Source organism: Setaria italica, chromosome I (genome assembly GCF_000263155.2).
Source record: "Setaria italica strain Yugu1 chromosome I, Setaria_italica_v2.0, whole genome shotgun sequence".
NCBI lineage: Eukaryota > Viridiplantae > Streptophyta > Magnoliopsida > Poales > Poaceae > Setaria > Setaria italica.
The window spans coordinates 4,467,552-4,480,279 of NC_028450.1; the positions used below are offsets into that span (position 1 = coordinate 4,467,552).

General features: G+C 42.6%; 2 protein-coding genes across 3 annotated transcripts; both read left to right on the forward strand.

The window, feature by feature from the left end:
- Positions 1-2,882: 2,882 nt before the first annotated feature.
- On the forward strand, positions 2,883-6,568 carry LOC101766260. Of its 2 annotated transcripts, none has more exons than XM_004951480.4 (5): positions 2,883-3,233; positions 4,577-4,827; positions 5,398-5,488; positions 6,138-6,204; positions 6,305-6,568. In XM_004951480.4, the coding sequence occupies exons 1-5, from the start codon at positions 3,175-3,177 to the stop codon at positions 6,356-6,358; spliced, it is 522 nt and encodes a 173-aa protein (XP_004951537.1). In that variant the 5' UTR covers positions 2,883-3,174; the 3' UTR covers positions 6,359-6,568. The 2 variants fall into 2 exon arrangements, with proteins under 2 accessions (XP_004951537.1, XP_004951538.1); XM_004951481.3 differs by having other exon boundaries at positions 2,885-3,233; positions 4,572-4,827.
- A 364-nt stretch (positions 6,569-6,932) lies between these two features.
- Positions 6,933-8,184, forward strand: LOC101766952 (23.6 kDa heat shock protein, mitochondrial). Its single transcript, XM_004951482.3, has 2 exons — positions 6,933-7,390; positions 7,474-8,184. The coding sequence occupies exons 1-2, from the start codon at positions 7,117-7,119 to the stop codon at positions 7,863-7,865; spliced, it is 666 nt and encodes a 221-aa protein (XP_004951539.1). The 5' UTR covers positions 6,933-7,116; the 3' UTR covers positions 7,866-8,184.
- The last annotated feature ends 4,544 nt before the right edge of the window (positions 8,185-12,728 follow it).

The window sequence follows — 12,728 nt, forward strand, 5'->3', positions numbered from 1 at the left end:
AATTAGAAAATCCTTAAAGGATATAGTCAATGAATGACTTTTCAATAAACACCAATAGTCCCGAAGATATGAATGAAAATTCATCCTGATCCATGTAAATGAATTAGAATGTGGTGAGGAATCGTATGATCCTGAATGTACCATACAAGCACATGTAAGTGCATATCAACTAGCTAGCATTGATAGCAAGTATCCTCACATACCATAGAAGATATATTGGTGATTGGCAAGTTGAATTATCCCCTCAAACGCCAACTGAAGACTGATTATCTATAGTGGAATAAACCAATCCCTGAAGATCTACTGAATAGATCATTGGTTATAACTTTGAGTCCACTAAGATAAAGTTGCAATTATTTTAAATTCAAATAGTAAAGTTTGGTATATAATATCTAGTTGTTATCCCCATATTTCCTCTGAAAGGATAAAATTTTATTTTGTGTTGCACAGATAAATAAGTGGTTGCTAGTGCTTGAAGCATTGCTCCTAATATAATCTAGAAGAATTATAAATTAAGACTTTGAAGGACTAAGTATTGTACTCATGTATATTTATGAAGAATGTGACTATGGCATCTTGAACACTGAAGTTCAAAGGATGTTGTCATGAAGGGAAGCATATCTTTAATCATATTTAGATATGAAGTCTTTTAAGTTGTACCGAGAAGGAATAACTTGATGATTGAATTTTTCATGAAGATATACCACTCATTTACTTAGATCATGCAAATCTTTATTGCAAGAATCATGAAGTTCATGCATAAATCTTGAAGATTGATTATTATTCATGAAGAATAGCATCTATAGAACACTATATAACCAAGAAGGTTTAATGTTGTACTCTTTTTTCCCTTTGTGAGTTTTTACTTGAAGGTTTCTCACATAAGGTTTTTGATGAGGCAACATGTGCAATACAATTATGGTTGATATGTACTCTTTTCTCCTAGAAATATTTTTTCCCACTGGCTTTTCGGATGGAGTTTTTGATGAGGCATATGCATTCGCGGTAATCGGCCAAGGGGGAGTGTTGTAAAACAACCGGACTTTGTATAGAAGGAAAGGAGGACTAGAAGTCCTAGTCATTGTCCGGTTGCTTGTGGGCTCTTACCAAATCTCTAGGCATAGTTCGGAGTATATATACGAGGGAGATCTTCATTGTAAATTATCAATATTCATACTTGTGTCTTTGTCTACTTTCTCTTGTTCTTGTGCTTGTCGTGAGAGTTGAGGGAGAGAGAGGTGATCCGATGTTGACGACGTGTTTCACAACAGGAAGCACGACGAGGCTGTGAGTAAAAGCTTTTCTTGTTCGAAAAACGTGGGTAAAGATTAGAGACTGTGATCATCCGGTCGATATATCCAACCCCAATCTAGTAACAGTTAAAAAACACTATGATCATGTAATGATGAGATTAAAGAACAATAAGTATGCTACAAGATACAAAAGATTTATACAATTCACGTGGACATTATATCACTAGGTTTTTTTTTAGGGGTAAATATGCTATGTTTCCGGCAATCAACACATTGTGCATGCAAGCTCCACTCGGTTTTTCCTGAGCTATGGGGTGCAATGCAAATAGAAATTTGTGGGTGGGTGGTTGGGTGCGGCTATCAGACGCAATGCAAGATGGACCGAGGCCTGATTCACTTAAATTATTTTTTAAAAAAAGACATGGATTATCTATGCTTAAAATGAAGAGTTAATGACTTATTGCTAATTAATTCTTGATATAATATACATATATATATATATATGTAGGATATCTGTTTCAAATTGTATGTTATTTTAACATTTTAGATACATATTTTTCACACGTATATACCTAGATATATAGTAAAATTATATATAAAAAAGTGCCAAAACACCTTATGCAATTTATAACAGAAGGAGTAGTACACATGAACTTTGATCCAAAAGCAGCAAAGCAAGGACCATCCATGATTCCTTTAGCTTGTTGATCCAAAGCAGGGTGTAGTAGATAAAGAATGAAAAAAAAATAAAAGAGTTGGAAGGAGGGCTGCGCAAACCAAAACGCTATCCTACATGTTCCGTTTGGATAGTTAAAAACCATCTAAGTTTTAGCTGCAGCTTAAAAAGTGTACTATCCCTTTAGCAAGTAGAACCTAGCTAAACCCAAACTAATGAGTTAAAAAACCAAAATACCCCTACCTGTACATGGGAATTCTTCATGCCACTGCACCATAGTCTAACTATTCAATTAGTTGGTGAATCTAAACATTTCAGTTAAAATTTAGCTAGCTACTTCTTTAGCAAGGTGGGGGCGGATACAAAGGGGAGCCCTAGCCCCCCCCCCACCCCTCTCAAAAAAAGAAAAAGAAAAAAGAAAATTGGTCACAGATTAAGGAGAGTAAGAAGAAAGGTCCCCTTAGCAGCTGGTTAATTTTAGTTGAGTGGCACTATCAATTTTGCCGTGAATACGTATCAACAGACTGCTATCTTATCACCTACAATGGTGGTTTGAGTGAATTGGGGAGAACGGAGAACGAGAGAACAGACGTGCGAGTAACTGTTGTACCCGTTGCGATTGCGAGCACGTAACGGAATTCCTAGCCCAACTCACGGGCCACGGCTACCGCCTGCCGCGGCTTGCACGCCAGGGTTTAGTCTCGCGATTCCCGTCGCGATTACCGCCACGTAATCCCGGATTCGTTGCCTCCCCAGTCCCAGGCCGAAACGAGTCCACCGGACCCCACTCGTCATCGGCGGCACCCTCTCGGCCGTCGATCCAGCAGCCGACGCTCCGGATCGACCCACGCACGGCACCAACGGGCCGCCATCCAGCCAGGCACGGCCGCAATGATTCCTCCCCCCCTCGCCTCCGAAAGCGAGGTGAGCTGCTGCAGATAAGGAGGGAGGCCGCCATTATCGCAGCACGCCGCGTCATCAAATCGAGGCCGGAGAGAGAGAGAGAGCAAAAAGAACAAAAAAAAAAAAGGTTTCCTCGAGCGTGGAAGCGAGTGGGAGGGATTCTCTCTCTCTCTCTCTCTCTCTCTCTCTTCCCGGCGTGGTGAGAGGTGAATCCCCAATCCGCCGGTGCCACAGCCAGCGGTAGGGTTGCGGGGATCGCGGTGCCGGTGCGGGAGCGGGCGCGGGCGCGGGCGCGACTGCTGTAGAGTAGCCGCCGACGACGGCGCGGCGGAACCGGATGCTATGCTGCTGAACTGCGGGTCGCTCTCCTCCTGGGTGCGCCGCTTCGTCGCCTGCGTCGGGTACGCCTCCCTCCTTCATGCTCTCTTGTATGGTTGATTGATTGCTGGGCTTGTCTGCTTCCTGCTGCTGCTGCTCCGACGCGATTGGCTATGGATTGGAGTTTCTGTAGCTACGCGATTGGCTGTACGCTGTAGCCGTGATGAAATTTGTTGCCTTGGTAATCTCGTCTTGGAATGGATTTTTAGTCTTAAGACCTTAGTTAACCCTTGACAGCCCAGTTTATATAAAAGGGGCAACAGACTGGCTTCATTACGGTTAGCTGTATGAAATTGGTGATGCGGATGATTATTGATTTGCTGTCGTATTCTGGTAATTTCTATACTTGCCATTATCTCTGCTAAGGGTATTTGGTGATTTTCTAGCAAAATGCTGGTTATCACCCTGATACTTTCGCTTTCGTGTTAGGTCTCCTGTCAGCTTCTTTTTCTTTCGTGCTCCCTTAAGCTTGCAATTAGTGGCCTCCAAAAGTAACTAGTACAACAGAAAAGAGAAACAACTATTGATGTTTACCCCCTTTGATCAATATTATAATGTTCATTTGTTTGTGAAACTAGAAAAGGGAATAAATTCTTAACTACTATTTCTGTGCCTAACTGCCGATTTGATTGAATAAAGCATGTGGATTTACTTTTACTTTGATAAAGAGTAAGGTATCTCCTCTGAGTTATGGACTTACAGTTCACTTAAGAATACTGGCTAGGAATGACTGGAAAAGCTACTTACCTGCAGTACTAACTTTAATCTAAAACTCAACTTCAGTTCATATTTGCAATTGGCTTCATGTCTAGGAAGTTTTGTCTTTGAAGGTTTAGTCTGTGAACAATTGAGCACAATAAATGAATGGCTGTTCAAATTGGCTAGATGAATTTTGGCTTACTAATATCCTATGTTCTCCAATTCGTAAACGCAAAAAAAATGCATCTATCTTTTCAAATGGGACAACAGCCGTTTCCTTATTCTGCATAGACTGTGGGGTTTGTTTTTATTTTCCAATTTTGTGGGTTCTAGCTAGTCTCAGTTAAAGGTTATTTTGTGTGTCCCTCTTGGAATCTCATAGCAGCAGTCATGTTGTTTAAGAGACTTGTCTGGCAGAGTGAACGGGTAAGGGCCTTAGATTGTAAATGCTTAAAGCCTACTGGAAAGTAGGCGTTCATCCTTGTAACTTCCAACTGGTTGGTTATAGCTGGGACAGGTAGCTCATTCAAAACTTGTTCTAATCCACCATTGGTGATTGTACAAATGTATGTTTCCTATGTAAGCCTTTTCTTAATTTGTTCATGTTAGTCATCTAAGTACCTGGTACTAATCATTTATTGGCAAATCCTGGTTTGCAACAGAGCAGAGGTTGTTTTGGTTGTGCCCAGCCTACTCCCATAATAGCTGTTGATGAGCCTTCAAAAGGTTTAAGAATTCAAGGGCGCTCAGTAAAAAGGCGCCATTTGTCCGACGACTTTTGGAGTTCAAGTCCGCACGAAATGGAGAACAGTGCCCTGCAATCCCGACATAGTATGTCTTCAATCAGTACAGCAGCACAACCTAATGACCAGCATGCTGCTGGAAGTAGCAGCAATCCAAATGAATTTGTAAATCAAGGTAAAAGAGTTTCCATGTCTACACTTGCATACAAAAGGTGCCCATGTTTGATTGTTCATTCCATACTCATGAATTTTCAGGCAACATTAAACAAATAGTTCCATTCATGCTCATTTAGACTGCTTTTAAGCATGGTGCATTTGTGGTTCAGAAAATTCAGCTTTTACTCAGCGTCATGGCAATTTTGCAAGATGCTGTTTGGTGAACATATTTGCAAATTATTATTTGGCATGGCTGTATGCTGTAGTTGTTACAGCTCCATAGTCCATAACATGCTCATATAATTGGTAGTTAGTTGCTGTATCAGTTAGTGATTCTACATAATCTGGAAAGTTGATTCAATTGAAATTATTAAAATATTAAGTCTGCCTGGCAATAAGCGAGATTAACCCCTGACAGTGGTCACACAGCCACATGGTAATTCGCTTGCTGTTATGACTACTGCATCCCAACCTTAAAGGGCCAGTTCCTGGGAACAACTGTTCATCGTAACATTCTATATGATAAAGCAATAGGAAACCACCTGTGGTTCATTCACTGACATTTTCCCCATCATCTGTACAACCATAGGTCTTCTACAATGGCACCAGACTAGACAACAGTGGATTGGAAAACGAAAGCGTAATTCTCAGGGCCAACAAAGTCGAGAACCAAAAATAAGGTTAGTTGTCCAAGTTTCCTTTTTCTTTTTGTTATGGAACACCAAAGGTCTTTCTCTACATTTTTGCAGTGGCCAGAATAGTTCTTTATGTTGTAATTTTAGTTACATGAAATAACTTAATCACCACCAGCTTGGAAATGAACCAGCTGAGGTTTCTGCCACTCAATTTGAAATACCTCAAGTTCGTGATATACTGTGTTTACCGATGATATGCTATTTGTATAGGAATCTGCTACTTACCTGGCTGTCAGTTCAAGGCCCTGTTTGTTTGAGCTGCAGCTTTTGAGCTTTTCTTAAAAGTTGATGCTGGCTTTTTGGTTCTGAAAAGCCAATACTAGCTTTTAAAAGATGGGTTTAGCTTCCTGGACCCAAAAAGCTAAGAAAAGCTGAGAAAACTGAGCTTTTCAGCTTTTCATATAAACTCAGCTTTTCTGAGCTTCTAGCTTTTCGGAAGCTGCATGAGAAGTTCGTTGTTTGTTTGAGCTTCTGATTTTCATGCTGAGAAGCTGCCAAGAAGCTTAAACAAACAGGGCCTAACACTGAGATCCCAGGAGCGCAGAATCGTGTCTGATACTTAGAGATTAGGGTAGTTGACTAGTTTCTGATCGATGCCTTTTGCACTAATGTCTTGTCCGCCTGGTGACTGCAGTCATTATGCCACATATGAGAGCCTGCTTGGTAGCACAAAACCATTTGCACAATCGATCCCTCTCAGTGTAAGATCTCTTGAAAAACTACACTCCATCTTCCTTTTGACATATGCATCCCTTTTTTTAGACAATGCATTGACTTGTGCTTTGGGTTGTCTGTTGTCAGGAAATGGTGGATTTCCTCGTGGTCAGCTGGGAGCAGGAAGGCCTATACGATTAGGAGACGGTTAATGGAAGTGTATTGTTTGAGGCCACGTTATGAAATCGCTGAAATGTACGCAAACTTTAGTTGGCTGCCAAAGCTTGTGTGGTGATGAATGTGGATTGTCTTGGAGACAGGATGGCATCCCTCTCTTAAGCAAATGTAAAATATTCTGTCTTTTACTGCTAGTAATTGTGTTTACAGCGTTCAATTTGCTGTTCCTTGGTTCTTCGATCACATGTCCTCTACGACTCTACCCTTCTGTTGTTAGACATATGACGTTCTTCGGTCAGAAGCTGCTTAGTTCATTTTTAACTAATTAGATTGTGCTAAATATCATATATTTTTAAGGGAAGTAATACTTGGTAAACTTAGCGTGTAATGTGCACTTTTCAGATGTTTTAGGGAACAGTAAGCCATTATTCCACTTGCACTGGGTCTACCTGTTTTTGCACATCTTAGCCCTCAATAACAAGAAACAAATAGGCTGGAAACCATTATCAATCCGTGGAGGAATTATGTACCCTCTTTGTGTCAAATCCTCTTTTTTATCGATCCTGGGCGCGCCCAGAAGGTGATAGAAGTGCCCATCTCGGCGTCTCCCTTTCCAGATGTCTCTCCGGCCTTCTCACCTTGCGTGTTGTCCTCCTCTGCCGCTTTATATGCACACCATCGCCACCTGGATCACCCAGAGCAGAGTAACCCAGAGTGACGAAGCGATCAAGTGTCCTGTGCCTAGTTTCGGCAGAAGCAAATCCATTTAGCCCGGCTCTGACATGGCTCTAGCTCGCCTGTGCCTCAACAGGGCCCTCGCCGGCCGCGCGCCGGCGCTGGCGAGGCCGGCCTACGCCGCATCCCCGGCGGCGGACGTGAGCCTTCACCTTCACTCCCCCTTCTCAACATCGTCGTCTGCGGCCGACTCTGCCACCGGAGGCGAGGCGAGCCGCCGGGAGGTCGCCGTGTCGGGCCAGTCCGCCGCCCCCGCGCGCCGCGGCGGCCGCTGGGCGTGGCGAGACCTCCGCGACTTCACCCCGTTCCGCCTCGTCGACGGTACGTCCTGCTCGCATTGTTTGGCAACACCTGTAGCTTAATTAACCGCCCGCCATGGACGCCGGAGACTGACTGCCACGCAGGGCTCGGGAGCGCGCTGTCGCAGGTGGCGGGGGCGCTGGGCCGGCCGCTGGAGCGGCTGGCGCCGTCGCGGCTGTTGTCGGGGAAGGTGCGGGAGGACGAGGCGCGGTACCGGCTGCGGTTCGAGGTGCCGGGGCTCGGGAAGGAGGACGTGCGCGTGGCGGTGGAGGACGGCGTGCTGGTCATCGAGGGCGAGAAGCGGGAGCACGGCGGGGAGGAGGGAGACGGCGACGGCGAGTGGTGGGCGGCCAGCGGGTACCACGCCAGCCTGGTGCTCCCGGACGACGCGCGCGCCGAGGGGATCACCGCGGAGGTGAAGGACGGCGTGCTCTACGTCAACGTGCCGCGCACCGGGCAGCGCAGCCGGAACGTCACCGAGGTTAAGGTCCAGTAGCCAGACCACACGTCTTGTGAACAAATAAAAATAGTGATGATGTGAAGTGACGTTCGCGTGTATTGCACCAGAGGTCTTTCATGTGAACAAATGACGTTTGCGTACTAACGGGCAATTCTGGGACACTAGTCTCTTCGATAGGCTGCCGTCGATCCTTCTGTTGCTGTTTAGAGCGCTCTTAAATGACAGAATGCCCAGCGTAAGAGCAATTCCAACAATAGTTCCCAACCTCTATTTCTTTTTCTATCTTATTTCAATAAGTATATGCTACATATATATCGTTCATATCACACCACTATAACTCAAATGTAAATATTTTTTAGCTTGGCAATGAACCAAATTCAAATCCACGATTTCAAAGATGAAAGTTCAAATTTAAATATTTTTGAACCTAAAGATCACATAGGCATATTGAAATTGTCTAGCACAATAAATTACAATCAAACTGCAATGAATCATACCCATGAAGCGGCCACAAATGCTTCACACGATCATCACGAAGTCTCATGCATCTCATGCACCTGCTTGAATCACGAATGATGAGAGCACGAGCTACTGTCTTGATTGAATCACGTGGTGGCTCCAATTTCAGTGTGGCACTAGGTCACATATAATAGCTTAAGGGTGTTTGGATACACCCTCCTAAACTTTTAGTACCTGTCACATCGGATGTTTGATACTGATTAGGATATTAAATATAGTCTAATTACAAAACTAATTGCAAATTCGCGAGACGAATCTATTAAACCTAATTAGTCCATGATTTGATATTGTGGTGCTACAGTAACTATTTGCTAATTATGGATTAATTAAGCTTAATAGATTCGTCTTGCGAATTAGTATAGGGGTTCTGCAGTTAGTTTAATAATTAGCTCATATTTAGTCCTCCTAATTAGCGTTCGAATATTCGATGTGACCCTCCTAAAGTTTAGCACCTCGTATCCAAACACCCCTAAAGCTTGTGATCGGTACATTGGATTGGTAACGTCTAAAGTACTTGTTTTTCTGCATATTCTTGTGCTTGAACACTGAACTTTTTGCTAATATTTTTGCCTCTGAAGCATACACAAAGGAATATCTTAACATTTTACATAAGACATGTACTGATTTAGCTATTATTTTTCCTCTTAAAACTGAAAATAAAATTCTTGCTAGCAGCCAAGCCATTTATCACTGTCAAACATTTCACAATGCAGGCTATACTCCCGTGTTACATGACAGCAAGATAGATATCTTTTAGAAACTTGTGGCCGAAGGTTATACTGTTTAATTTTTTCCCTGGTATTCTGAGTGGCATTTTATATGTAGTACTCGAACTTGGATTATATGTCGTGTATAATTGTGTATGAGATTTTGATTGAAACTTCAAAAGCTCACAATTTCGCAATTCTATAGATGGCCTCCTCCGACGATGATGACCTCATTACTCAATGGTGGGAGGAAGAGGAGGAAGAGGAGGAGTCTGGTGACGATGACCTCATTACAATTCTTGTGCTTGCTGACATGAGATGCGCAAGAAGGGACGTCGTGGTTCAATCCCTGGATGCTTGGTAGTTCCTAGGGACATGTCTAGTGGAAATTTGCGTATTGTAGCTGATTATTTTGCAGATCCTCCAATATACAATGCAAAATTCTTTAGGAGGAGGTTCATGATGTCGAGAGGACCTCTTCTTGCGCATAGTGGATGTGTGGAGGCACATGATGACTACTTTAGGCAGAAACCAAATGCAACGGGTTTTCTCGGTGCTACTGCATTATAGAAAGTGTTCGGATCATTTCGCATGCTTGCATATGATGTTCCAACTGATTCATTGGGTGAAGTTGTGAGGATTGCAGAGAGCACCATGTTAGAGGCTTTTCACCACTTTGTTCGGGCTATGGTTAAGGTGTTTGGAGAACAGTACTTGAGGCCACCTATTATTAAGGATACTGCAAGGTTGATGGCCATAAATACTAAGAAAGGATGGCTGGCATGCTTGGTTGCATTGACTGTATGCATTGGAGGTGAAGAATTGCCCAATAGCATAGAAATGGCAGTATTCAGGGCATGTGGATGGGCCAACGATGATACTTGAAGCTGTTGCATCGAAGGATTTGTGGATTTGTCATTCTTTCTTTGGTCTACTAGGCTCTTTAAATGATATTAATGTCTTGCAGAGGTCGCCACTATTTTAGAGGTTAATGTAAGGGACGGCACCACCTATGGAGTACACGGTCAATGGTAATATGCCCTTCTTGGGTGACTTTTGTAAAGAGCTACAGCAATCCACAAGGCAACAAGAAAGTCCATTTCACAAAAGCTCAAGAAGCGGTGAGAAAGGATGTTGAGAGAGCATTTAGTGTTCTACAAGCTCGATTTGCCATTGTGAGGGGTCCTGCTAGATTTTGGGACGAAGGCACCCTATGGTACATAATGACAGCTGCTGTTATCATGCACAACATGATCATTGAGAATGAGTGAGATGAAGAAGAGAAGGATTAGGACTATAACCAAGATGGTGGTGAGGTGCTAAGACTGGAGGAGTACCAACGACGTGATCCGCTCGTTCTTAAGGACTTCCACAAGATACATAACGAGATTAAGGACAAGCAGGTGCATGAGAGACTTCGTGATGATCTTGTGGAGCATTTGTGGGCACTTCATGGCTTAGCTAGTATGATTCATTTCAGTTCGATCATAATTTATTGTGTGATGAACAGTATGATGAGCTGGACAATTTCAATATGCCTATGTGATCTTTACGTTCAAAAATATTTAAATTTGAACTTTCATTTTTGAAATCATGGATTTGAATTTGGTTCATTGCCAAGCTTAAAAGTATTTGCATTTGTTGATTTGAATTTGGTTCATTTCCAAGCTTAAAAAAATTGCATTTGAGTTATAGTGGTGTGATATGAACGATATATATGTAGCATATATTTATTGAAATAAGATAGAAAAAGGTATAGAGGTTGAGATATAGGGGCTCTTGCTAGAGTTGGGTGCAGAAAACAAGCCCCTATAGAGTAGGGGGAGCCCCTACTCAGGAAGTAGGGGCCTTAGTTTGGGGGCTATTGCTGGAGTTGCTCTTAGTGATTCGAGTGATCGGAATTGTAGCAGAGCAGGCAGGCTAGGTGCTCACCTTGGGGGTTGGTAACGGCGGTGGTATCAGGGAACACTAGGGCCAAAGGTCCGACGAGGCTAGTGGAGCTGCACGGAGGGCGATGAGCCTTCAAGCAGCCGGCGTATGTGGGAGGCGGCGCGGAGAAAAAAAGTGGCGATAGGTGGAACAATGGGATCGTGAGGAAAAATAGACGGATAGGGGCTGTGGGGAGAGCCCCCAGGTTTGGAGGGTGTGGGGTGAATTTGGAGGCCTCCCCATAATAGAGACTCTAGTAGATGGCCTGCTGGAGTTGGATTTTTTGACTGGGCTTCCAAATTTAGAGCAGGGGATTTGTTTAGAGTTGCTCTAAGATCACATGAGGAGATAGGTTATTTCACCACCCATTAGCTATTGTTGGCTTATTTTAGTTTGGATGGGCTAGCTGATGTACCCAACTATTAGCAACCACCCGTTTGGATCCACCAAAATAATTGTTAGCTTCTAAAAGTTAATTAGCTGCTACTCCCTCTGTTCCAAATCATAGGTCATTTTGGCTTTTCTATTATTATGCATCTAGAGATAGGGTATATCTAAGTGCATAACAAAGTCTACGAATCTAATACAGCTAAAATGACCTATAATTTGGAATGGAGGGAGTATTTTCTAAATATGTGTTCGCTACTCCCTCTGTTTTTATTTTCAAGGTGTACACGTATATCAAGATTCAAACTTTACAATATTTGACCAATAATTTAAATATTAATTTTTATTTTTATAATGTAAATTATATATGGCTACAATGATCTTAACTTTATAACCATAAATAATTTAAAATAAGATAAATAAATGGTTAAAATATAATTTGAAAGACCATACCAAGTCATACCATACCTAATAAAAATAGAGGTAGTATGTTCTAAACAGGCGGTAGTTATCGGCTAACAATTATCTGACACCAGCTAACCATTATCAATCCAACAAAAATCTGCGAACATCAGCTAAGGGATGGCAAAAGGACCAATTTGCCTCGTGACCTTCTCCTTTTTCATGTTTTCTACAACAATGCCAAGGGATGCAAGCAGGCCCTTAATTCACGATTAAGGGATGCTAAGGGCATCATAGATATTTAACAACTCCAACCACCTATTAGCTGATCTATTAGCAGTTAGATCCAAACACACTCGAGCTAATAGTTAGCTTGCTAATTTTAGCTATGAGCTATCTAGCTAACTATTAACTACTAAGGGATGCAAGCAGGCCCTTAATTCACGATATTAGGTTAAGACGAAAAGAAAGACAAACAACTTATCGCAAACTTGGACAAAACCCATGTAATAGGGTAGCGGAGCGTGTGCTGTCGTTGGGCCACGAGCTCATGTATGAGTGTTTAGGGCATGGGTATGTAACAGACTCTATGTAATTGCTTGCGAACAGGGAAGGAGGCAATAATGAAGAAGTAAAACCTAAACTTAGTTCCGTCGTTTACTTACTCTCTAGTCCTTTCTTGAGAGGGCGCCGCATATCTCGTCACCACACGTCCATTAGTGAAACCTCCGACTATCCTAGGATATGAGTAAATCTGTAACAACTGTTATTGGGTGAGTACTATTGTATACTTAGTAGTGTATGGTTATGTGATATTTTGAAATAGGCTTGAGGCCATTAGAATTTAAAATTGAGGGGGCATATGCCCCTAGAATCCATCATGCTTGGAAGCACACTGTCATAGGTGGTAGAAATCTTGAGCATGTATTGTAAAACAGGACTCTAAGTCCTATTC

Bases quoted from the DNA above. Each gene is read 5' to 3' on its own strand.
- LOC101766952 (XM_004951482.3), top strand. From the start codon at position 7,117: ATGGCTCTAGCTCGCCTGTGCCTCAACAGGGCCCTCGCCGGCCGCGCG. The intron at 7,391-7,473 runs GTACGTCCTGCT...ACTGCCACGCAG, and splicing joins CCCGTTCCGCCTCGTCGACG to GGCTCGGGAGCGCGCTGTCG.
- LOC101766260 (XM_004951480.4), top strand. From the start codon at position 3,175: ATGCTGCTGAACTGCGGGTCGCTCTCCTCCTGGGTGCGCCGCTTCGTC. The intron at 3,234-4,576 runs GTACGCCTCCCT...GCAACAGAGCAG, and splicing joins CGCTTCGTCGCCTGCGTCGG to AGGTTGTTTTGGTTGTGCCC. The intron at 5,489-6,137 runs GTTAGTTGTCCA...TGGTGACTGCAG, and splicing joins AGTCGAGAACCAAAAATAAG to TCATTATGCCACATATGAGA.